At 44.9% G+C, this 26485-nt stretch overlaps 2 protein-coding genes across 4 annotated transcripts in view; one reads left to right on the plus strand and one right to left on the minus strand.

The window, feature by feature from the left end:
• The first annotated feature begins 426 nt into the window (after positions 1–426).
• Positions 427–7219, plus strand: LOC128792709 (uncharacterized). Of its 3 annotated transcripts, XM_053951341.1 has the most exons (8): positions 427–618; positions 1081–1291; positions 1474–1724; positions 2780–2936; positions 3133–3389; positions 4447–4603; positions 4799–5067; positions 5444–7219. In XM_053951341.1, exons 2-8 carry the CDS (start codon positions 1174–1176, stop codon positions 5696–5698), a joined length of 1464 nt encoding a protein of 487 aa, XP_053807316.1. In that variant the 5' UTR covers positions 427–618; positions 1081–1173; the 3' UTR covers positions 5699–7219. The 3 variants fall into 3 exon arrangements, with proteins under 3 accessions (XP_053807316.1, XP_053807318.1, XP_053807317.1); XM_053951343.1 differs by lacking the exon at positions 1474–1724 and having other exon boundaries at positions 1081–1287; XM_053951342.1 differs by lacking the exon at positions 427–618 and having other exon boundaries at positions 1241–1287.
• Positions 7220–21213: 13994 nt separating this feature from the next.
• The window catches only part of ATP13A4 (ATPase 13A4), a 37481-nt gene continuing 32209 nt past the window's right edge, over positions 21214–26485 (minus strand). Inside the window, exons 26-30 of the mRNA XM_053951340.1 lie at positions 25976–26150; positions 25345–25553; positions 24302–24390; positions 22200–22280; positions 21214–21704 (exon numbers count right to left, since the gene is read on the minus strand). Coding sequence (XP_053807315.1) covers positions 21483–21704; positions 22200–22280; positions 24302–24390; positions 25345–25553; positions 25976–26150 — 776 coding nt within the window. The 3' untranslated portion in view covers positions 21214–21482. The remainder of the gene's footprint in view (positions 21705–22199; positions 22281–24301; positions 24391–25344; positions 25554–25975; positions 26151–26485) is intronic.

Below are 26485 nucleotides of genomic sequence, written 5' to 3' on the forward strand. Positions count from 1 at the left end.
GTGTAAAATAGTTCCTGGAAAATGTAAACTAGTTTATGGATATGCATAAGGTCCATGAATATGCAACGGGCTGATGTAAGGTAAAAGGTATTTAAGGGGTACCCTGGAAGGTAACAGGGTGGTCTTGGCTGAGTGACAAGACACAGCCAGCCATAATAACCTTTGTTCTATGGTCCTTGTCTCCTATTGTCCTTTATTAAACTTTTTAAATTTTCACAGGAGAGTGAATGTGTTTTTCACAGTACCCAAGGCAAGTTTTAATCAGCATCCAGGGGTGGTTGTTCTGCCAAGTAATGCCCTGTGGAATGACAGGGTTAGTGCTGTTGCCCATCACTTGACAGGAGGACCACTTGGGAACAGAGGCTCACTGCAATGAGGCGGCAGCTCGGCTTCCTCGTGTACAAGATGAGATTTTCCAATCAACAGGTGATCTTCTTGGTACCACGACTGGAAGCGGAGCCTTCTTCGGAGTGGGCGTGGAGTGTGATGGGAGAGGCCGGCTGCGGAGCGGTGCTGGCAGTGAGCCCAGCAGAATTCGCGGAATTACCTCTGCCGTGACATTTATAATGGGAGCAGCGGGCAGCGAGACACCACGGCAGCAACGGGACAGGGGCTGAGGTGAGCGGAGCTCGAGGGGATGTGAGCGGGCGTTCCCAGCAGGATAAGGCCCCTCCAGGCTGCCGGCGACGGGCGCGGCTCTGCCGGGCGGCCGGAGGTGCCCCAGGGCCCGGGCACGGGCTCGGCACCGCGGGCATCCCCGGGCAGCCGCGTCCCGGCACCGGAGCGGGCCCGGCCCGGCCCCGGCGGAGCCCCGAGCGGAGCGCGGCCGGGAGGGGAGCGCGGGCACCGCGGGCGGGCGAGCGGGGGCAGCCGGGGACGGCGGCAGCAGCCGGACGCCCGCCCGGCCCGCCTCGGCCCTCGGCGGATGCGCCGGCTGCGAGCGGGGCCGTTCGCTCCCTCGCCCTGCGCCGGCGGGCGGCAGCGGCCCCGAGCCGGCTCCGGCCGAGCGGGGCCGCCGCTCCGGCAGCCGCTGCCCTCGGGGCCCGCCGCTGACACCCTCCGTGCCTGCGCTCCCGGCAGCTGCCCCTGCACAGCCCTTGCCTCCCCGCCGCGCTCTGCCCTGCGCTGAGCCAGCCCAGCTGCAGCTGCACGTCCTGACTGCGCGATCCTGAGATGGGACAGGACAATTGCAAACCCCAGTCCGGAGACCTGATCGAGATCGACCGGCGACGGCATCAGCACTGGGCCCTGTACGTGGGGGATGGACATGTCATCAACTTGATACCTGTAGGTAAGAGTATTGCAGACTGGCAAGGTGCAGGGTGCTCCCGGAGCCCTATATCCCTCCATGGGCTGCTGGTAGACCCTGTGTGTGTAGATGACCTTTCTAGAAGCAAATTAAACCCTTCTGAGGTCTTAGAGGGGCCACAGGGGGTCTGCTTGCCTGCATTATCTCCTCCCTACCATATACAGGCAAACAGGACCTAAAGCTGGGAGACCACAAGATGCCAGTGTTCATCAGAAAGGTGAAGAAGCAGCGCCTGAAGGAAGTAGTGCAAAAAAAAAAATGGCGTGTCAATAACGAGTGTGATCAGTACCACACCCCTCTCCCCGTGAAGGAGATCATTCAGTGTGCTGAGCATTATATTGACAAGGAGTTGACATATCGTGAGTTTGGTAGCAACTGTGAGCACTTTGTGAAAAAACTCCGCTATGGTGGCCAGGTGAGTGCCACGGGTGAGCCCCTGGGTGCCTCCCAGAGGACCTCCTGGCTGCTCGCTGTGAGCCGCGGCACTGGGGCACAGCCTGCAGCCCGCATGGGGACAGCCGAGTGCCAGGCGTGGGCTCCAAAGCAGCGCTGCCTCCCCAGAGCCCCTGCCCCTGGAGGGTCACTGTGCTCTGTCTGCACCCTGACAGTGCCCTCTTAGGGAGGGCCACTCCTGGGGCTACAAACCTGGGTGCTACCCCTTCTGCTCATGGGGCACATATCTCTTGTTGATTTAATTATCCTGATTATCCCTGTCTATTCTCCATTACCATACCTGGGGCTAAATGAAAGTGCTCCTTTGTTTCCAGCCTGAGTTTTGCTTTCCCTTTACCTGCCAAGATAGCAATTGTTTGCATGCTGGCAGTAGGGTCTGTGCTGTTGCCTTCACTGTGTGGGTGGGCTTGCTGGGGCTGAAATCCAGAGACAGAGAGCACTGATGGGCCATCAGGAAAAGCTCAGAGAAAAGCTTCAGAGGGAAAGCCAAGGGATTCCTTGGCTGCATGAGGTCTCTGCCCTGCTTTTGCCATCCTTACAGAAAGAATTAAATGAAAGCTTTAATAAAATGTACATACCCAAACTCATAATGCCTAGAATCTTCTTCTACATGAATACAGGTTTGTGTGCAAGTTCAGCATTGTGGCCTTTGCTTCTCCCTGCCGTCCCATTAAGAAATACCAAGTCAAGCATATCGTCGATTCAAGGTGATCCCCAGCAGCGCTGGCCTGTTTGTCACATCTGCTTTTACTTTTTGTCTGTGATGATTTTTGTGGTAGTCTGCAAGCACTTGGAAGCAAATTCTCCTTTCCTTATCCTGCCACCTCCCATCCAGTGCTTTGCTGAGGACTGGTGCAAGCTTTTTACTCTCATCCTTGTTTTATCAGCTACATCCTATTGGCTCTTTCTGTGGAAAAACTGATTATTTTAACTTTAACTTTCTCACCAAGTAAACTAAATTTCTTTCACACCAAGTAAACTAAATTCAGTGCTGAGTGTTAACAGTGTGTTTTCCAGCTGAAGGCTTTTGTAGCTGGTGAATTGCACATTCTTGATATGACAGAAGACACGGATTACCCCAACCCTGGGGACCTGATCGAGATCAAAAGGGGACTTTACACACACTGGGCCCTCTACCTGGGGAAAGGATATGTCATCCATGTGACTGATACAGGTAAGGCTGGTGCAGCCCGGCAGGGTGCAGAATGGATGCTGGGGTGCTCCATGAGTCCTATGTCCTTCCATGGGCTGCTGGTGGACCCTGTGTGTGTAGATGAGTTTTCCAGGAGCAGTCCGAAAGCCATCTGAGGTTTTTGGGGGGGCCAGAGAGGGTGTGCCTGCCTGCCTTATCTCCTCCTTGCCTTCCTTAGATGAAGGAGCCCCGTCCCTGTCAGCCAGCAGGAAGTCAATACTCACTAGAAAGGCCAGGGTTACGAAGGAGCTCCTGGAAAAGGTGGCTGTAAATGATGACTGGGCTGTCAACAACAACTATGACCGTTTCCGCACTCCTCTTCCCGTGGAGGAGATCATCTGGCGTGCTGAGGGTTGCATTGGCAAGGAGCTGCCATGCGATGTGCTCAGCACAGGCTCTGAGGATTTTGTGACACAACTCCGCTATGGTGGCCAGGTGAGTGCCACGGGTGAGCCCCTGGGTGCCTCCCAGAGCACCTCCTGGCTGCTCGCTGTGAGCCGCGGCACTGGGGCACAGCCTGCAGCCCGCATGGGGACAGCCGAGTGCCAGGCGTGGGCTCCAAAGCAGCGCTGCCTCCCCAGAGCCCCTGCCCCTGGAGGGTCACTGTGCTCTGTCTGCACCCTGACAGTGCCCTCTTAGGGAGTGCCACTCCTAGGGCTACAAACCTGGGTGCTACCCCTTCTGCTCATGGGACACATATCTCTTGTTGATTTAATTATCCTGATTATCCCTGTCTATTCTCCATTACCATACCTGGGGCTAAATGAAAGTGCTCCTTTGTTTCCAGCCTGAGTTTTGCTTTCCCTTTACCTGCCAAGATAACAATTGTTTGCATGCTGGCAGTAGGGTCTGTGCTGTTGCCTTCACTGTGTGGGTGGGCTTGCTGGGGCTGAAATCCAGAGAGACAGAGAGCACTGATGGGCCATCAGGAAAAGCTCAGAGAAAGGCTTCAGAGGGAAAGCCAAGGGATTCCTTGGCTGCATGGGGTCTCTACCCTGCTTTTGCCATCCTTACAGAAAGAATTAAATGAAAGCTTTAATAAAATGTACATACCCAAACTCATAATGCCTAGAATCTTCTTCTATATGAATACAGGTTTGTGTGCAAGTTCAGCATTGTGGCCTTTGCTTCTCCCTGCCGTCCCATTAAGAAATACCAAGTCAAGCATATCGTCGATTCAAGGTGATCCCCAGCAGCGCTGGCCTGTTTGTCACATCTGCTTTTACTTTTTGTCTGTGATGATTTTTGTGGTAGTCTGCAAGCACTTGGAAGCAAATTCTCCTTTCCTTATCCTGCCACCTCCCATCCAGTGCTTTGCTGAGGACTGGTGCAAGCTTTTTACTCTCATCCTTGTTTTATCAGCTACATCCTATTGGCTCTTTCTGTGGAAAAACTGATTATTTTAACTTTAACTTTCTCACCAAGTAAACTAAATTTCTTTCTCACCAAGTAAACTGAATTTATTGCCGAGTGTTTACTGTGTGTTTTCCAGCTGAAGGCTTTTGTAGCTGGTGAATTGCACATTCTTGGTATGACAGAAGACACGGATTACCCCAACCCTGGGAACCTGATCGAGATCAAAAGGGGACTTTACACACACTGGGCCCTCTACCTGGGGAAAGGATATGTCATCCATGTGACTGATACAGGTAAGGCTGGTGCAGCCCGGCAGGGTGCAGAATGGATGCTGGGGTGCTCCAGGAGCCCTATGTCCTTCCATGGGCTGCTGGTGGACCCTGTGTGTGTAGATGAGTTTTCCAGGAGCAGTCCAAAAGCCATCTGAGCTTTTGGGGGGCCCAGAGAGGATCTGCCTGCCTGCCTTATCTCCTCCTTGCCTTCCTTAGATGAAGGAACTTCAGCTCTGTCAGTCAGCAGTAGGACAATACTCACTAGAAAGGCCAAAGTGAAGAAGGAGCTCCTGAAGGATGTGGTGGGATATGATGAATGGTGTGTCAACAACAAGTATGACTGTCAGCGCATTCCTTTCCCAATGGCGGAGATCATCCGGCGTGCTGAGCACCAGATTGATAAGGAGGTGCCCTATCGTTTGTTTCTCAAGAACTGTGAGCACTTTGTGACAAGGCTTCGCTACGGAGAAGGAGTCTCTGAGCAGGTGAGTGCCACAGGTGAGCCCCTGGGTGCCTCCCAGAGCACCTCCTGGCTGCTCGCTGTGAGCCGCGGCACTGGGGCACAGCCTGCAGCCCGCATGGGGACAGCCGAGTGCCAGGCGTGGGCTCCAAAGCAGCGCTGCCTCCCCAGAGCCCCTGCCCCTGGAGGGTCACTGTGCTCTGTCTGCACCCTGACAGTGCCCTCTTAGGGAGTGCCACTCCTAGGGCTACAAACCTGGGTGCTACCCCTTCTGCTCATGGGGCACGTCTGACCCGGATTCAATTACCCTGATTATCTTTGCCTGTTCTCAGTTATCATGTCTGGGGGTAAATATAAGTACTTATAATATCTCTAACCTGTGTTTTACTTTCCCTTTACAGGCCAAGAAAGCACTTCAAAATATCAATTCCATTTCTTCTGCAGTGTCAGCTGGGATTGGAGCTGCCAGTCTTATTGCTGTGGCCAGTATTCCTGTGTTTGGGCTTCCTCTTATGGCCTGTGTTCCTTTTGTGGCTGCTGGTGGTGGTGGTCTTCTTGCCAGTATTGGTTTCGCTTCCAGCAATATTGCTCATTCCTTCACTTCTGCCAAATTTGAAAAGGCAGGGAAAGATATACTAGAACAGAGTTGCTGTTAGGAAGAGCTCAAGCAAGGCATGGAGTCCCCTGGTCACTGTTCAGCTTTTGCCACAAGTGTAATGGAGACTTACTAGCAACTGCTGTGATAATTAATTCAAAGACCTATTAAAATGTAAAAATCCAAACTCATCTGGCCTAAAATCATCTTTTATCTGTTTGAGGATAGCTTTGTGTGCAAGTAATTTCTCCTTATATACCCTCCTCCACCTGCCTAAGACACTGACTTCTTTCTCAAGTTTTTGGGTGTTTTTTTCCCAAGGTCTCCCAAAGTCCCATTTTATAGCAAACCCTCTTTCTGGGCCTTCACCAGCCAGCTAGGCAGTACTCAGACCCTTCTAGCTCCCTTTCTTCTTTTGGAAGAGATAAAGTTGTATTATGGGGCTTTTTCCCAACTCTCAGGGTCCCTACAGTCAATCTATACCCTGACTGTAATTATACAGCTTTTCAGATCCTTTTCAACTTGAAGCCCTGTATGGCCTTTCTCCCCTGCTGAGTGATACCAATAAAGATAAAAACCAATGGTGAGAACCATGTACTGATAAACAGTGGGGATGCAACAATGACTCAAAACACCAGAATGGTACCAACAAACTGAATCAGACCCTTAATAGTCAGGTGTTCAGAGCAAAGCAGAAGCTTGACCTTCCCTGCTCAAAACAGAAAACACAAATCCTACTTTCAGCTACAGTACTGTGGGTTTAGTGCTGCAGATGGTTTCTGTGTTTAGGATCTATGTTTAGGGTCTCTCAGAAGACTAGAAAACAGTTCAAATTCCATAGACAAATATTTTTGCCTTAAGGTATTGCAGAGCAAATTAACTACCCTTCATCTGCAGCAGTTTGTTTCTTTTGTTTTATTCTGCAGCTAGAATTTTAATACCCAGATTAAGCTGCTGTTGTTTTTACATTACTAATTTGCTCAACAGTTCTGGGAATCAAGCACATTTCTACACAAACAGGTAATGATCTTCACATACATTTTGTTAAAAGGCATTTTTACTGGCTGCTCCATGACTGTCTGCAGCATCTGGATTGAAAGATTTTTAAGTAAGGGCAGGCAAATCTATTCTGTGGTCACCATTATATTTTGCCCTTTCCACTTCTGTACCTGATTGAGAAATATTAGCTACCATGCACAAAGCTCTCCTAACATCACAAAAAACCTCCCAGAACTGAAATTTGAGGGTCAAGCCCAATTCAAACCCTCATTCTTCTATATTTTTTTACAGTTCCTGAGGAATTAAGCTGGTTTATCAGCACCTTTGAGAGCTGTGCACTCCTGCTCACAACTCCATACACCTCAGAGCAGGCAGCAATACCCTGTGAGCAAATTCACCAGATCAGCTCCAGCAGACACTGGAGGTTGGGGACTTTGGAGGTGAAAGATGAGGTCACAGACACATCCTGTTCTAACATTGATATCACTGCATGGACCACTTTCAAAGCCTGAAATCCATGACAGTCACAAGGTGGAAAAATATCCTTCCCACCTCATAATTAATAAACAATGAACTGTTTTTTCAGAAAGGTGTAATGTCTTGTTTATGCTTAATATGCAATATCTGTAATTAGTGGGGATTGAGGGAGAAAGCTTTCCTTTGGGGGATGTGGAGGAATATCTTTGAGCTCACACCCCCAAACTATGCCAGGTTCTTTTCAGCTCTGTTAGGCCGCTGGACAGCACCAGCAACCATGCAGGAGTTGCTGGAGTTGGGGCTATTTGTAAATGTGGGGGTCTGCCTTGGCATTTTGCTCTCAGCCTCATTTAGTGCTGCCTTCTGTGTCGTGCTGGAGAGGGGCAGTGGCTCTGTCTGGGTGAGGGGTGCTGGTACTCCAGATGCAGAGGGGTGCCTGTAAGGGAACTGGCAGAGAAGCAGCTGTGAAGGATGCAAGGGGGGATTGCTTTTGGAGAAAGGGAGGGTGGGAAAGATCAGCCTGGAGCAGCACTAGATGGGACAATCACACTTCAATAAAACACGTTATTGATTTGGTTCCAGAAGAAAAAAAAGGGGAACCTTACTTGAGTTCTGAAACCCTTCAACAAGGCTGGATTTCTGGCCAGGGACATCCTGCCAGAGATAGGCACATTCACCATTAACTGCAAGAAAAAGCAATGGGCTGCCTTGGCAGTATTTGTGCTTCCATTGCTCCACTGAGGCAGGATTAGACCTCCCTGGTGGGTCCCTGGCACTTGTCCTAATCCCAATTCTCAAACCTTGACATTGTTTTGCTCCCCTTAGGGTTTAGCTCTAACTGAATATTTATCCTGCTGTTTTCTGCCTCACCTGTTCTGTCAGAGGTGCTGAGAAGCCAGTGATCACCACATGCTCTGCAGCAGCCTTTAGAGCAGCCAGGCATTGTAAGGGTTTCCCAAGTGCAGAACAGATTGTTGATGACAGCAGCAATAACGCTGCTCAGCCTGAGGTTTCTTCTACCTGAAACTCTGGCTAGAGAGTACAAAATCAGAGAATCTGTCCCAGCACTAGCTGTTTTATGGACTGAGTGATAGGAGTTGAAGATCTCTGCTGCTAGAGGTGGTTATTTCACATTTCTGATGGCCCTGCTGAGCAAGGCCATTGCTGGCTGTGGAAGTGGCACATGGTCATGGGGTTGATGTTTTTAATTAGACTGGAGTTGAGGAGGTGACCATGGAGTGACTCCATTATGCAGCTGCTCATAGCACCACAGCCATCCCTGTCATCTGAGGTGCTACAAGATGCTGAAAGCAAGCTGTTCAGGTTAAACCTGAGGCAGAGTGGGACCTTGCCTGGAGTTGTCAAAATGTGATGTTACAGCTGCTGACAGAAAAATACTTTCTCCCAACAGAACACCACTGACATAAAATAAAATAGGGGGACAAGTAAGTGCATTGTTTTCTCTGAACCTACTTTGGCAGCAGCCTGTAGAAGTGATTGACAATTATCTGAGAGGACCTTCCATTCATTGCAAAGCAGTTTCAGGCTTTTTCTTCCAAGGTGATCTTTACCTCACTATGAGCATATACTTACTAGAAATAAGACAACATTTAGTTTCAGACTGAGGTCATAACATGCCATTTTTCTTCCATCTTGTCAGCCTCCCTCCAGGAAACCAGGGATACAGCCTTCTGCAATATCCCTTTGTAAAACTTTCACCTGGCAATTCTTGATTCTTTACACATTTTCACACATACCAGCCTGCTGTTAGCCACAGGCTGCTAGTTCAGACACTGAAATTTGGTCCAGCAAATTGTCACCCAGACAAGCATGTATAACTGCATTAGTTCTGCACACGTCAGGCATGACTGAGGTAGCCAATGCATCTGCAAAGCCTTGGCAGTTATTCATGTAATAATGTCACAAGTCCTGAGGAAACAATTACTCTATTAATGATTTCTCCCCAGTGGATGCATAGTCCTTACCACACTTCCATATACCCTGGGGTAGATATGAACTAACCCCTAGGTTTCCTCTGTTCCTCAAAGCTACTTCTGAATCCCCAGCAAGGAGACAGTTATTAGGCATTAAAAGCATTAAATTCCCTCTGGCACTCAAAAGCAACCATCCCTGGCTGTGCTTACATAGGGAGCAGCTGTGTTTGCTTTGCATTTTTCTGCCAATCACCAGGCAATGGAAGCTGGAATGGAACCCTCCAGTTTGTCTGTTTCAATAAGCCTGACTTTGCTGCCTGTTAGCAGTAAATCACATGACTGAAGCAATTGCTTTAATGCTTATGTGTTAATGTAAGAATTCTTCTAAATACTAAATTTTCAATTTTCTGATAATTCTTGTGATTCTAAAAGCAAAGAGTTTCTTTTAACTCTGTAGTATTTTTCTGCATATACTTTCTACTACACACTGTAATCACAGCTTTACAGTGTAGTATCTAATGATTAATTAAGCTGGAATCAATAGAGAACCAATCTAGACAGGATAAGAGGAGATATTGAGAAACCTAAGAAAGAACATAATTTTGAAGACATATTTCTTGCTGCTGTTAGCTTGTTTGGAGGATTGTGTCATTAGATCTTATGTGGTTCTAAACCAAATCTTTCTATTGTCTGTTAAAACTGTTTTCACAGAATCACAGAATTGTTATGGTTGGAAGGGACTCTAGAGATCATCCAGTCCAACCCCCCTGCCAGGCAGCATTACCTGGAGCAGGGGACACAGGAACCATCCATGTGGGTTATGAACATCTCCAGAGAGGGAGAACTCCATGACCTCCCTGCTGTCCTCAATAGAAAGAAGTTCTCCCTCATATTGAGGTGGAGCTGTCTGTGTTTTAGTTTATGGCCACTGCTCCTCCACTGGAAGGACCTTCCTCTTGACACCCACCAGTGGGAGGATGGATTGTGAGAGAATAGAGATTGTGCTGAAGGCAATCTCAACCCTGAGGAGTTGCAGCTGTACTAATTACCAAGGAGTAGGAACAGCCTTGCCCTTAACAGGTCACAGCTGTGTCCAACAAGGATGGCCTAATAAGGATGGGTGTTATAAAAGAGTGGATTAGCTGGTTGGGAGGAGAGTTGGAGTCAGTTGGTTGTGCTGTGAGGAGTAGGGGTCAGGTGGAAGTCAGCTGGCCATGTGGAAGGAAGAGATGAGGAGTCAGTGTTGGGAGGAGCTGCCTGTGAGCACTCCCAGAGAGATGGTGTGAGAGTTTTACAGTAGGATGATGAACCGATGGTGACAGTCAGCTCCCATCCACCATCGACGGGTGCCAAGCACCGATGCTGACACCCACCTGTGAGATGTTTATCTTAATTAATGAGATTTCCTCTCACTTGTCCCCAGACTATGCAGGCCCAGCTACCACAATTTCTCCTCATAAGAGAGATGCTCCAGACCCCAAATCACCTTTGTGGCCTTTGCAGTACTCTCAGGTAGCTCCTTGTCTTTCTTGCACTGAGGAGCTCTTTGCAGGTCAGTGACACCTAAAATAACAGACCACAGAGCCATAGATCATTGATTCTGTGTTTGCTTGGGATTGTTTTGAGGTATTCAGTGAATCACAGGAGTGACCTGAGTTTCAAATTTGCAGACAAATTTGAGTACAAGCCTATAATATTCTTGATAGACAAAAAAGAAAAATCTGTGCTTATTTGCAGTAAGAGGACAGAAGCCTTGGCTTGAGTATTAATATCAATTATCCTTAATAACAGTAATTTCCATGTCCACAGTGAGCTTTGCACTGCTAAGATTTAAAGCCTTTACAAGTCAGTAACTCAATGCTGAATTTAAGGCAATAAGTTAGGAAGAAATTTAAGTGCTTGTGCAGCACAACACGTTTGATGTGACACATGCAATTACCGTGATCCTACATCTGCTCTGGATATTTTGACATATCAGTATTACTTAGGCACTAAATCTTCAGCAGATGCAACTCAGCTAAGAGATATACAGCAGCAGAACTTCAGGCTGTGCATCTCTCTAGTTGTTGGGCTGTGTGCATCTTTAACTTACAAGCCATGAAAACTTGTTTGTAGCATTAACTAATGACATTTAATAAGCCCAAGGCTTGTTTGTGGGAGGAGTCACATACATGCAGTCGCAGTGGGGCCAGTGGAAATCGTTTTAGGATTTCAGCTCCAACATAAACTTGATTAAAGTTTTGATTTAGGTCAAAAACACTATAAAGTTGCTCTTTTTGTATGAGTATAGAAACTCCGCATGAGTGCTTTGTCTGCAAAGGCTGGACAATATTTCTGGTGGTACTTTCATGTACATATTTTACTGTTCCTCCCTGATCTTCTGTAAAACAATGACTATTCTCCACAGCTCAGAAGAAAATGGGAATTGAGGTAGAATTGCTATTCCTTCCACAGGAGCCCAGAAGAGGTCAGGAAAGTGAGCTATTACCTGGGTCATTAATTACCCAAACCAATTCCATCCTGAACTTTTAGTCTTTCTTGATAAAGTGAATTATTAATAACAGACAGCTGTTTTGTTTTTGACAAATCCACATCCTCTGTCTTCTGGCTATGTAATCAGACCACTGATTTCAAGTTTATGAACCATTGTCTCAACAACTGTCATCTCAGCATACTTCCCAGGTATCTGGGTATTTTTCTTTGTATTTCACTTGTTTTCCAGTCTTTGTCCCAGCCTTTCTCTTAATAAGCACACATTAATGCAATATTCCTGAATCTATAGTCCTGGAAAACTGGAAACTGAAATTTGCTGAGTTACAGTGACATTGTCATGGGAACAGAGCAACCTTTGAAACAAGACTGATTTAATTGTTGCCATGGCATTGTCTTCCTGGTATTGCTACAAGAAATCCTGCTCCTTCTGCTTGGAAGAAGCTGGTTGGGTCTACATTTTTAGCTTTCAGAACATAGAGCTTCCCAAGGCCCTTTGAAGATGAAGTCCATTGTGTGGTCTGATCATCTTTCAGCAAGCAGCAACCAGGCTCTCCCTCCCCTGCCTTAGACTCCAGTGCTTCCAAATCAAAAAAAGAGAGCAAATGCAGGCAGCCCTGAGTCACTCAAAGCCCTTTCAGATCCAGGGGATTTCCCTGAATCTCCTTATCCAAAACAACCAGTGGATGACAGGTTTCCACGCCTTCACATACAGTTCCCCAGGCAGAGGATGGAAACCTAGGGTTTTTCTGAAACTTGAATATGGAAAGCATATTGTTAATGGGACTGCTTTTAAGAGGGCCAAATAGTACTCAATGATTAACTCTCATGAGTTCAGCTTGACAGGAAAACACTCTGATGGGCTGGGATAGGAGTCCTATTTAGCAATTGCTGTTTGAGCAGAAACAGCCCTGTTGGAGAGGAAACAACTCACAGCGGGGATCTCAAAATATCCTGGTGATGTGCCCTTGGAGAAGGGTTGTGAGGCTGCAGTGTGGAAAGGGAGTGCATCTGCTTGGGCTGGTGCTGCTCACTCACAGGGCTGGATAAGCACTGTTAGCCTGCTCCCAGTGACCCTGGGAGCAATTTGAAAGCCATGAGGAGCCCTGGCTCCACTTCCAGACTTTACATCTGCGTAGCCACAGGCACCTTGTCCCTCCCACCTTGATGTTAAAAATGGGTAAGTTGTTTAGGCCCTTTTAATACCATGTCTCAGAATAACTCGAAGATTCATGGCCCAGTCTCTGTCTATGAAAGAAACTGCTTTCTGTTTCTTTCTCTTCTCTTTCAGCCCAGCCTTGAGGTTTATTCCCTCCTGGGCATGCAGTTCAGACTGAAGACATGCAAGGCCAGGCTGTGTGAAGACACTGTAATTTTCATAATTGAAGTTAATTCCCCCCTAAAAAGCTGCTGGCTGACAAGGTGTGTCTGCCAGACCACAACACAGCCCATCACCATTTAGTCTGGCCTGTTAAGGAGAACTTTAAACAGATATATTTATTTTTGATCACCACTAGCATCCCCTGTTACTAGCACAGGCACAGTGAAATTAATCTCGAAGCAATCAACTCTATTAAAAACCACAATGAATCCAGGACCTGTTGTGCCTCTGGGCGATCAAAGCCACTTCTGTTTCCAGAAAATTATACCTTGTTCTCAGCCTGATCATAATTGGCTTATTAATTAATTAATACTTCAGAGACACTGTGAAGCTGCTAAACATCACATAAAACCAACAAATATTTATATCTTATTAAACATAAAATAGGATATTTTGTAAGTAGAATTAAATTCCTTTACTGCCTCACAGTTTTGAGCTTAACTGACAGCTAGTCTTACAATACATATAAAAATGTGAACATTTAGGAAAGAATAATTATGCAAATAGACTGATGAGATCCATGCACACAGCAGTAGCTCCTCCTTGTGTTCTTGGCAAGAGGTTACCAGCACATTCTGAGATGGATATGCATGGGACACATCTGCAAAAAGAACTTTACATTGTGATACCTTACAGAGGATGGTTTTAATTACATGAATTTATTCTGACACGTGGATCCAGTTTTGTTCTGCTGCTTATGTGAGATGGTGCCTGCAAGGGTACCTTGGTGAAAATCACTCTGGCACTGCTTGAGCTGCCTGCCCTTTGGTGGGCTGGGAGCCTGTTCAATATGCACCTCCTCAGTGGGGCCTCCCTGGAGCACTGGAGGAGGGCCAAGAAGAGATTGTACTATGTGCCTGCAGTCTGGTCCCACTGGAGGAGTATTTTATTGGTTGACACTTATTAATTTAATCTCATTAATTTGCATCAGATAGTAATTTCCTCTCTGCTTTCTTAAGAAGTATTGGGAATGTGATTATTCTCCTCTTGGAATGAATTTCTTCTTTCATTCATTATGGCACAATTATCTCTGTGATGTTGAAGTATCTGGTGTACTAATAACTACTAATGATCCTGGGAGTTGATATGGGGTGTATGATTTGTCCTGGCCACTGGAAAAGATTAACACTTTGAGTCTGGCATCACAGGCACTGAAGTGCTGAAGTCTGTTATTGTATTTTGCAATATGAATTAAATAGTACAATGTTTAATATAATCAACTTTCATGTTTATATGGTTATTCCTTTAGGATTTCAATGGTCTTTAGGCTTGGAATTGAGATGTAGCCTGCCAGGGTTTAGGGAAGTCCCTAAAGACATGTGACCTTTGCAGCTCTGATCTGTGGTGTCATGAATTTTGCAGAAGGTAGGTGATATTTGACAAGTACCAAAATCAGCAAGACTTAATTTCAACAGAAGGAGCATTATCCTAACATTTACAAGATTAAGACTAACATTGACTAGATTAAGAATATTTATTAACAGTGCTGAGAATGACATAATTAGACAGCCCTGTGCACATTCTCCTAATGCCCTCAGGGTAATTAAAAGCACTCAGGCTGCTGCTGAGTTCTGTTTGCCTTGAATTAGCAGCCTCCTTTGTGGCTACACCTGCCACAGCGGTGCCCCCAGGTGTCTTTCTCAGAGGGAAGGAGCTGAGTAGGAAGCAGGAACACCCATTGCACTCTGCCTCCCCAAAAACACCTGGGTGTCTCTCTTGAGAAAAAGGTTGACAAGGAAGGAGTAAAAATGACAAGGTAGTTAACTGTAGAGATCCAGAACTACTCCAGGCCGGGACATGGCATAAAGAAGAGCAGCTCCTTTCCTTCTCTTGCCTCCTCCCACCCATGGTACAATAGGTTCTGTACATTATGTATGAAGAGGTTGGGTCACATTTTGTCCATGAACCAAGTTTATGCTTTGCGTGTCTTGATGTTTAGGGCTAACATTGGCCTCTCTGCTTTGTGTGCTTGAGCTGAACTGCTGCAACAGCAGAATCTAAAAACTAAAAAAATACATATTCTGTCAAGTAACTCCATTTACTTATCTGTACATTTTCACTTTCTTCTCCTAAGAGTCCATAATTGCTACTTGTTTTTAATGTGGATAAGAAAGTCACATTACACGATGACAGTGTCCAAAAGCTTAAGACAACTGTGAATTATGCAAGCCACAGTTTTTCTCCCTCCTGCTGCAAACTACACTAATAAATAGTGAATAATTTGCTGTCAGAACAGATAGAGACACATCCTTTCAGAGAACCTTAGCATTTCTGTCTATCTCCAGTGCTGCACCTGAGAACATCCCTTCATTCATAGTGCAGCTTCCATCAATCAGGACAGCATTACAGGGGAGACAGAACCTTTTTCCACCTAAAAGAAATGTGTCTCCAGGGCCTAAGTAACAAGATGCCTGTAGACCAATACAAAAATGAACTTTACTTGTGCACAAGTTTTGAGCAGTTAAAGTCTCAAGACACACACAGTATCAGTAATCTTCTCCACTGTATTATTTTAAACCAGTGCTTCTTAGAAATAATATTGGCTGAAAAACAACAGCTCAAAGATCAGCCCTTTAAACCTGTCCAAGTGAGCATGGGTGAGGAACTGAGGCCAAGAGAGAAAGCACATACCTGGATGGGAGCCATGTGTCTAGACTCCTTAGAAACCACTCGCCAAACTGCTTGACAAGATTGTGTAATCAGCCTATAGCAGAGCCACGAAGCAGGTCTTGGAAGTCCAGAATTGATATCTAGTTGTTTGTTTGTGAAATTAAATTTCCAAGCTGTTCTAGACTCTTAACACAAATTATGGGTTTCAACTGTGTAATGACAGATGCTGCAGATACAGATGCATCATTACAGCATCAGACAGGCTGTGTCCATACTTCTTGCTGCCCTGCCCACCTCACCTGCTTCTGCCCCATTCCTCCTTTGCTGTGCAATTCCAGATACATTTCAACATGTTAGTTCATTATACAGGCTGCTGAGGAAAATAAGATTCAGGTGAGTCACTCCTCTCTTGGTGCAGATGGTAACCTGAACTTTGTTATGCTCCTCAGCAAGGTGGTGCAGCTTGGGAGGCTGCTGTGGATGGGAAAGTGACTGCAGCAAGGCACCAGTAGTCAACAAGAAACAGGAAGTTACAGTTCTGTGCTAACAGCTCAGAAACTGAACTCAAAGTTTCCCAGGCAGGTTTCACATCACTCATTAAAAGTCAGGATGTGAGTTCATTGAGTTAACATAGAACAAGATGCGGTGGGAACGTGGATCCAGTTATCTGTTTGGTTCCAATTCATGCCCCTGTATCTCCCTTGGCCTTCAAGGAGCAGTTCCTGCTTCATGCCAGAGTCAGTCCCCTTAATGTAGCCTTGCTGTCTGCAGTCCCTTAGTAGAAGGTTTATTTGTGCTCAATAGTTGCAGGATATCAACAGAACTACCAAGTTGTCAAGACTATCATTACAAAACTGCCATTGCAAGAAGAAATGCAGAAATTCTAATTTAGTTGGGTATCTGAGCTTTGCCAGTTATTGCAATCTAATTCATACAACTGGATCTCCTGAGATGATGAAGTTAATGGTCATTGCAAGTCCATTAGACAGAATGCTTTATCTTGATTTAAAAATTGCGATTGCAAAAATGATGGACACCAGTACTCTAAGTACAAAGGTACACTGGCATCTCTGAGCACTTGTTCAGCATGGGAGTGCTACTCATCCTACAGATACTGGAGATGTAAAAATGTGATGCGCAGCCAACACACCTGTGCTGTAAAAGCCCCAGCTTATCACATGGACTTTGCCAAAGTCACTGAGAGGCAGCAATAAAGGTTCTCCTGGGCAGCACTCCACAGACAGCACTTCAGCTTCTCAAGGAACCTCTCAAAAGGCTGGTTCTTGTCCTTGCCCCACAATTCAGCTCAAGAACAACAATTTTAGCAGTGAATTTGGAGGCAACGTAAGCTGTGCCTGGCTCTAAGCAGCACGTGATCTTAACAAACAGGTCACTGCACCTCAGAGCTGCCATCCATTCACTCCCTCCACCACCTCTAATCACATCATGCCATCTTCAGGAATTGCAATTCTCAGTGTTGACCTCCAAGCCTTATGTCTTCCTAAAGATTAATAAAACATTTGTCAGGTGTCAGGAGCCCCCTTGCCTGGCTGGTGATGCTGTGCCTGGGGCACCCCAGGACAGGGTTGTTCCTCCTGGCTGCTAGGGAACAGCTTATCAGCGTACACATCTGTGTAACTGGAAAATCTTCTTCAGCAACTATGTTGGAAACTGAAAGTCAGACTTTGTCATGACTATAAGTCATGTGATTTCCCAGCACAGCCATCTAACAGAGGTGGCATTTCTGATGTTATATAAGTGCTACTCAGGAGACAGTACCTAAATAATGGGGAGAGAGAAGACTAAGTTAGCATAAAAGAAAACTTAGATATTTTATGATTTAAGAAAGTCACTGTGAATATGAAATATATTTGAAAAAATGCAAACCTAATTGTCTGTGAAGTCAGCAGTAATCAGCCTTAGACTACTGCTAAAATGATGGTTTGATTTCCTTGTACTTCTATACTTCTAGCTACTCTACATTCTGTCAGCCTTATAACAACATCTCTCACTTTTATGTTTTATGCTAAAACAGGCCACAAGCCCCACAGATATCTGAGAGCAGAATTTTGGTTACTGTGGTACCTAACTAACAGCAAAAGGTTTAGATGACATTTTTTGAAGATTTACTCACCACTCAGATTCTCTGAAGTAGTGTCAGACTATTCTGTAGTGCTCGTGGAACTAAAATAGCCATTGAAAGTGTTTTCTGCATAAAGATTGGAACTGAAATGAATTATTCATCTGACAAATTTGGTCCCCCATTGAAAATTGAATGCATTCTTCAACATTCACTAGAACAAAGAGACAGACTCTAAATCAGGGTGCCAGTCCTTGGACACTGAAGTTGTATCTGGACTGAACTACCACAGGCTTATGAGGACCAGTCTGCCTCCAGGCTCTACCATTAGTATTTCAAACATGAAGTTTCAGCCTTGGATGGAAGTGCAAAGTTCAAATTTTCAGAATGCCACACTGGAGTTCTCTTCAAAACTTCTCTCCAGAGGGCACTGAAAGGTTGGTAACATAAAATCATCATTTCAAGAGCCCTGGAACTTTTCATTAATTTTGTAGGGTTTCAAACATACTTCAGGAAAAGTTCAGGCACATACTAGTTTAGAGTCCCAGCATTCATAGGTGTCTCCCATTTTAAGGACACTCATGTAGCATCCATAGCCCAGTAAAGTGAACACAGATGGCACGATAATATCCTGTATGCAAAAACACATGCCTGGCATTTCTATATGCAATCTCAGCAAGTAACTATCCATAACTGTTTCCCCTCTTATCCACAAGATGTGTTTGTTTTGTCCTTTGTAGAGGAAGATCTGTCCTGCTCTGTGTCCTTATTTATGCAAGAAAAAAAACATCCTGTGTCTGTCATAGGAGAAAAGGAAGGTATGAGGTGAAAAAAGCAATCAAAAATAGCAATTTTGCAAATATTTCCCTCTGTTCTAAAACACACTTGTGCTTTACTCTGCTGTTGAGGCCACAAGCAAGCCCAGCAGCAGCATTTCTCTGGTGATTTGTAGTCTCTGGACTACTAAACCAAGGCTGTTAAAGAGGAATGAGAGTGCCTTAGCTGGACTAAAATAAAGATCATTAGCAAGAGCCTCCATGAAAGGGCAGCTATGATTTGGCTGTGGTTCCAGCAGCTGCAAAAAGCACGAGCACTCCAAGTCTGTGTCGCTGTTCAGTCAGGAGACAAGATGTCCCTGTCCACAGGAAAAATTCTGTCAGGAAAAAGGACCAACAGCAGAAGAGAAGGACATCAGTCTTTGACAGTACTGCTCTCCAAGAAGGGACACAGTCATCGTAAGGGAAATATTTAGCTGTTACAAGTATGTAGCACCTCCTTAGCTTCCTATCATTCCCTGCAACCTTCTGCCAGGAAAGTGTGCTAATAGCCAAAGAGGTTCTGCAGCTTTCCACCATGGATTATGTCTATGACGTATCAGTCACCCCATCCCAAAGCATCCAGGTGAAATCTTTATAACTGTACCCCCAAGTGCTTGCCTGACTCACTGCCCTCTTTGAAAAGGAGCAGAGGTGATTACAGTGCTTAGAGTGGCAGAGGTTAAACATTACCTAGCACCTGAATTCTGCTCTCTTGCAGGTAAGGCTGTATTTCAGCAGCAGGCAAGCAGTTCTTTATCTCCTCAACCCAACAATTACTGCAGGTTTACCAAGACTTGATACTTTATAGTGTTAGTGATATCTAAACATAAATCACATGCCTGGTCTGCAATGCTACTGCTGCTGTCACTGTATCACATGAAGCAACATATTAGTTTTGTCAGGGAGTTCATAATAAGACAGTGAATTTTGTCTTCAGAAAAATGTTATTTTACGTAAAAGACAGGATGTCAGGAGTAACTCCACTAAGCCTGCTCTTTGATGCCCCAAGCTGTAAGGAATGCAGAGAGCATCTATCTAGCCTTCCCCTTCCAGTGGCGAGCTGGGAACCCGTGAAAACTTTGGAGACGCTTCTAGGAATTAAAATGAAATATTTCTAGTTTGTATCAAGTTGTGTGGCTTTGTGACAGGCATTTACTGTTAGGTAAACTACTGTAGGCAGGAAAGTATTTACTCCACTTGCTTATGTCAAACTTGTTAAAAACAGATGATAAAATTGCTTTGAGTCAAATAAATGTTTTTTTCAAGTTCAATCAAATATTGTTTGGTTAAGTTTGTTGGGGTTTTTTTCCTTTTTATTCTTAACTATTATTTCTTTATTTTCTTAGTTATTTTTAGGTTCAGGCTAGATTATTTTCAGACTCTGCTCTGGTGCAGATATGTTGACTCAAAACAATTAATGATTTCTTCTGATTTGCTCTCTGTTTCCCAAGCTGATTTTTAAATCTGAAAACCAAACAAGTTTTCCCCATGATTCCCAACTTGCCTGTTTCCTGGCTTTTTGTGGCAGCACATGAGTGCTTCAGCACACAATGGTGGGAAAATACAGTTTCCAGTAATAAAGTGCTTCTCAGCCCCACCCAGTAAAAACATAGATTAGCTTCAGCTATGGAAAACAAACTATGAAGTCAACTCAGAAGGCACAGCTGCCCTGCACACCTTATCCACAGGAGGAAGTGTTCCTCTCGATCCAAAGCCCTTCTGATTGACTATCTTGTTGTTTTATCCAGCTGGGGACCAAAATTGCAAAATGCGGTGAGGAGAAAAGCAGATTAACATCAGAGATTAACATCTCAGGGCTAAGAGAGTATGTGAAGGTAGAAGCTGCTTTTTTTTTGACTAGGTAACTCTTGCAGGAATGTGCCGTGTTGTTTCATTTATGTATGGCAAATACAGCACAGCAAAGTGAATTAATTCTTCATCAAAGGTTAACAGATGAGGGATATGAGCTGATGATTGAATTGCTGATGATTGAAAAACCAGAGACTAAACCTCAGATGGTTCAACTTAAGAGCATGCCACAGAATTTTAAAAAATTATTTTGAGACCTAGCTGGCTCCACATCTTTTATTTCACACCTTAGGTCCTTGAAGTTAATAACCCCTTCAATGTTTGCTTCTTTTAGCACTGGTAAAACTGATGCCAGGAGGCAGCTCAGCTGTGCAGAACCTGCCCTGGTAAAGCAAGCTCACACCACAAGGGACAGCATGTCCTTGAAGGATGAGATCATAACTTGTAATTAATACATTCTACTCTATATTTTTAATGGATATCCTGAAAAAAACACCTCCTGCCCCCCCAAAAAATAGTTAAATAATGAAATAGTTCTGTTCTGCAGGTCAACAATTTTTTACACATAAAATGCAAATATCACTTGCTAAAAACTAAGAGGGCAAACAGGTTTCCTGGTAGCAGTGAGCTAGCAAGACAGTGCATCTTGTTCCCATCATAGGACAAGCACAATGGTGCTGGGAGTGGACACTTCCAGAAAGGTTTGGCTGTTTGCAGCTTCTTTCAGCTCTGGAAGCCAAGTATTGCCAGAAGGGTTAAAACCTCCAAAAAAAAGCAAGACACTGAGTAGCAGTATCTGAAACTCCACGAGGAATCCTAAGAACGCCTATGCTCAGCAGCCTCTAGCAGCAGTTCTACTTGTTTTCTCAAAGGGGATCTGCCCAGAGGAGTGCTGCTATTGCAATTAGCTACTTTTCATCCGGAGCATCTCCCACCCTTAGGGCCTGCATAATACAGTTCAACAGAGGGACACAGCAATGGGGTGTTCCAACCACAAATACTTTACCAACATTCAGCAAGGTGTTCAATTTACAGCTGGCAGCCATTTGTATATGGGCAAGGGGACAGAGGAAACATCATCGTGGTTTTATGTCACTGCAGCAGATTTTATGCTTCCAGTTAATTTAGATGTAAACAAGAGCTGGTTACTCCTAGAATGGGAGAGTCAACCCTTCCTCTTTTTAAGTCACTGAGTCCTTTTAAGATCAAATGCAACTGTCCTGGACATGTGTCCACTGCAGTTTCCTTCACAGCAAGTCCTCACTGCTGTCAAATGTTGGATTGCTATGGCCTCCCATATTTCCTTCTACTGTTACTGCCACAGAATCTGAAAAGAAGGTTTCATTCAGAGGTGGCCAGGCTGAGTCCTGCTCCAACACCTGCTGCAGCCTCTTGTAGTGGCTCTTTGAGCGATACCGGAATGTCTTTTTCAGAAGCAGCCACAGGGATCTGTTCTCAATGACAGCTTCCTGTAAAGGTAAAAGCAAAAAGAGAGTTTAAGAGGACCTGGACAGCCTTTTACTCTTCATCCAGAGTACAAACATGGGGCAAAGAGTGGAGATCCAGATCTCCCACCTGCCCTGCTCATCCATGGCCCTTAAGCAGCCTTTTATTGACCACATTTCATAGCAGCTCCTCCAGAGTTCTCCACCAGAGAACCGTGACCAGTTCCTCCTGAGAGTCTTCAGGATCTGAGCAGAAAACACCAAAGACTGCCTGTATTTTTCCAGCCTGGGGCAGGGCCTGATAGGTGCCACTCACCAGAGGAAAGAAAAGGTAGCCAGGCCTTATCATTCAGATGGAGTGCTTAAAGAAAAGGGAGCAAGGGTGAGGTAGCAGCAACTACTCCTGTTTTACTAGATATTCCCAAATTGAGGGAATATCAAGGAGGGAGAAAGAGCAAGACTAGCCCATTTTTCCACTCCAGTTAGTGCTGACCAGCACATCCAACGATCCACACTCACCTCGACAAGGAAGGACACAGCAAACGTCACTGCAAGCATTCCCACCATGGAGATTCGCCACGTGGTGGGGGTGCAAACAAGCTGGGGAAAAAGCAGGAGAAGCATTGCAAAGCATTGCCAAGTCCACCATGTCCCTAAGTGCCACAACTACACTTCTTTTAAATACTTCCAGGGATGATGGCTCAACCACTTCCCTGAGCAGTTTGTTCCAGTCTGTAACCCTTTCAGTTAAAAATTTTTCTCAATCTCCAGTCTAAACTTTCCTTGGCACAACTTGAGGCCATTTCTTCTCTATCACTTGTTACATGGGAGAAAAAAAGTGGCTACAATCTCCTGTCAGGTAACTGTCTCCCCTGAGTCTCCTTTTCCTGAGACTAAACAAACACAGCTCCCTCAGCCATTCCTTACATGACTTATGCTCCAGATCTTCAGCAGCTTCATGTCATAAAAAGCCAGACTCCCAAACTGGCTTACCCTGCTGATGAGTTAATACTGCTATTTGTCTTGAGGAATTACTGATAAAGATGCTTTTAAATCTATGATGCAGTAGAGAAAACAGAGAAAACCATTCTTTAGAACTGCAAGAGGAAATCTAACTGCTTTTTAATTTTCTAATATAAAGAAATAATTCAAACTAAATATTTCAGCCTCAAATCCAGTTCCAACTTCCCTGAGATGGGACTGGCTTTCTGGCTGTAGCTGAACTGTTTTTGGAGATGCAGCTCAGATCCACAATTTGGATTGGCATTTTCTCCAGAGCTAGGCTATTGCAGAGGTTTTTATTGCTACTCCCTCCTTTTCTCTTCTCAGCAATTCCTGTAAATTCCCTCCAGGCTGCTCGAGATGGGAATTTTGCAGTTCTCCCCAAAAGCATTTTATCCCCTTGCAGCTGCAGTGCTGAAAAATGTCCTGTGCCACCACATTCCACAACAGGACGGTGACTTGCTTTAAAGTGCCATCTCGTGGCAGGTTCTCTAACTGGGTCTGCCTGCTGAGCCGGGCTCTGCAGATAGTTACAGGCAACAGTGGTAAGTGGGCTGTTTGACATTTAAAATCGAGACTCGGACTTGATTTTAAATTACTATCTTTTACTATCTTTCTTTTTACAAATTCCATTAATCCCATGTCTAAACAGACTTGCTAACAGGCATGCTAGCATACAGGACTGGAAGCTGCGTTGTGTTCAGCACTTGTGGCTCAAAACCACTGCTCTGTTTGCAAATGTACAGAAAAAAATAGCTGTGACGTGCTTTTCTTGTTTTGTTCCTGTGACTCCTACAGCAAGACTGTGAGAGTGTCACAGCAGAGGAGGTTAACATCTCCCAGCCTCAATATACTGATTGTCAGCTCCACTGACAACCCCATCCTTCAGCTGATGTAGATCTTATCCTTCCCTCACATTTCCCTTGGGATGGATTTGCACGAGACAACTCCCAGCTTGCATTCTGCCAGACTACATAAGTCAAGCCTTATTGGTATTTTTTAATCAAGGATCAAGACAGATACTCTCTTGCCATGGCAGCCACACTAGTCTTTCCCTACAATTGTTCTAAACCCAAATCCTGCTTCAGGAAACTGCAGGCTTTTTCAAATTTAAATGGGGAGCCTCAAAAGATTGGGGACTGGAACTGAAAGTTGCTCTGAGTGCCAACTGGCAGATTTTGGCAAGAGGACCTTTGCTCAGATTAGCACAGCTTGAGAAACACAAGCATGGTACTTTATTTTAAACTCGCAGAGCCCAGCCCTTATCTGCTCCTGGCTTCACAAGCCACCAACATACCACACACAAGCTTAGTGATGTTATCTTCTGTTGCTTGGACAATGTGCTGAAACAATCAAAATTACATGTGTAGCTGTCCCACTGAATGAACAGATAGCATTCTGTAAATGCACATGACTGTATTGTGTATTCTGGAAATACTTCTGTATTTCCAGAAGTTTCTACAATCCACCTAAATCTAAAATCCACCTCTTTAAATATTATTTGTCTTTAGAGGGGCCATGTCTCCCTGCAAAAGTCTGTGCCTCTTGTTAAAACAATCCCAGTGTACTTATAATGGACTGGCAGTAGGAAGAAAAATCCCCTTTGGAACAATACTCACATCCATCTTGGAGTAGAGATCATCAATGTCAGCAAACATCAAGAAGAGGCAAATGCCCAGCTGCCCTGTGAGCACCAGTATGAACACATCTGAAGGGATAAGAGCAAAGAAAGAAACCCACAGGTTTATGAGCAATCTCAGCTGTTTGCCTTTACTATAGAAGATTGTAATAATTTTCTGTTACACAGTCATCAAAAGAATCCATGACATAGAAAGGAATTTTCAACTAAAGAAAAATGAACAGAGTAAAACTCCAGCTTTTTTAAACTACTTAATCAAGTGGCTATACATGAGTGTGGGACAAGCATTGTAGCCACAGATTTAAAACACCAAATGGGTATTTTGAACATTTGATTTGACCTTTTACATCTGAGAAGCTTCATAGCCTTCCAGTGAGTTCTCTCTCTGATCACAGTATATCCTGTGATTCAGATAAACAGCCAGGATATAGTCTTGATCTTGTTAACATGGTTAGGAATGCTGCCTTCAACTTCCGTGATGTCAAGACTTTGCTCTTGATCAGGATCTAAAGAGTCTAAGTAATGGAGAACCTATTACCTTCTCCATCTGTAGGTAAATGTTCCAGTGATGTAAATTCATTTTCTCTTCAGTTGGCATGCACCAAACTTCATCCTCCACCTACTCATTTGTGTTTTTCCTTGTTCTGGGAGGCTGATGACCCATTTTTCTGCTCTCTACAAGGAATGTCCCCTCCTCACTATTACTATACTGAAACATCAAAGCCATGAAACCTGCAGAATTATTTTAACTCTTCAGTAAAATAAAATAAAAAAGAGCTGAAGACAGTTTTGTCTAAGAGCATGCTGCAGGATTTGTCCCAAACAGGAAAAGAACAGCTCTTCCATGACTCACTGCATCTTCTGGAATTGTCACAAACATATGTCCTCATCTTCCCTTCACATAACAGTTTTTCTCCTGATTTTTTGGCTGACATAATTTTGGTCAAGTTTAATTTTTCCCTGTTAAACTGACCTCCTTATATAAGTTGACTTATATATAATTTCTTCTCTCCCCATACTTACAGTTGGTGTAGATGGGTTGCCTGAAAGGCTTTCCCTTGGAAAACACCAGTGCTACAATGAGGCAATTGACGGTACTAAGCAGCCACACTGTGGTGTTTTCATAGCTCTTGAAGCCATTGTCTATTTGCTCATGGGCTCCATCTCTCACCCCATGGAGCCCCAGGCTGGAAGATGAATTCCTCTCATAGCTGTTCACTGGCAGGCAGGCACTGAAAAAGAGTGTCACACTGCTCAGGGAATGATCATTGTCCTGGTTATTTCCCCCAGCTTCCACTGTCAACTATCACAAATCCTCCTTCACAGCCATGATATTGGCAATGCCTTCAGTCTCACCACTGGTTGAGCTGGGTGAACTGGTTAGACCCTGAGCTCAAACCTGGTCTCTCCTGCAATCAAATCCTCCTCTCTGTGCCCAGCAGAAGCATTCTCACCACATGAACTGTGTGTGGCAGGTTGCTGGAGAGCTTAGGGACCTCAGACAACACTGGTTAAAGTGTTTGCACCCTGTGGGCAGCACAGGGTCTGCTGCAGCTGCTCATCAGGCCTGCAGTTCAGCTGACAAATAGTTTCACGCAGACCTGCCTCACTAGGTCAACCCTGTGGTACCCAGAGTCCCAGAAAGGTGTCCTACCTGTGTATGTCGGTCTTGGAATACCAAGGCTGCTCCTGCACCACCACAAACCCGAAGATCTGCATGCCGAGGCTGAAGAGGATGTTAAGCACAACAGAGAGCAGCAATGGGGGTGAGATGAGCTGGCTTGGAGGCCTGTAGGGGACCAGCTTTGGATAGGCACGTGTGAAACTCACTGAAATATGCACAGATGTGTTTACTAGTGTGTCCAAAATACAAGCAGTGATGCTGTGTAATACTGACTGTATCAATGGCACTTTTGCAGTCTGTAATATTCTTAATAAAACATACAAAGATTGTATCAAGTACAAAACACAGAGTTGTTTTCTTACAAAATCATATTGACACAGAAGAGGTTAACTAATGTCATCTATCATGAGGTATTTTGGAAAAATAAAATGTTGGCTTTTTATTTTATTTGGCTACTGTCAGGCCCAAGATTATGAACATTTACTTATGGTCTTCTGTTCTCTTTCTGTTACTTGTCAGCTGTGGCTTGGGATTCTTTAC

Source organism: Vidua chalybeata, chromosome 10, assembly GCF_026979565.1.
Source record: "Vidua chalybeata isolate OUT-0048 chromosome 10, bVidCha1 merged haplotype, whole genome shotgun sequence".
NCBI classification, from domain to species: Eukaryota; Metazoa; Chordata; class Aves; order Passeriformes; family Viduidae; genus Vidua; species Vidua chalybeata.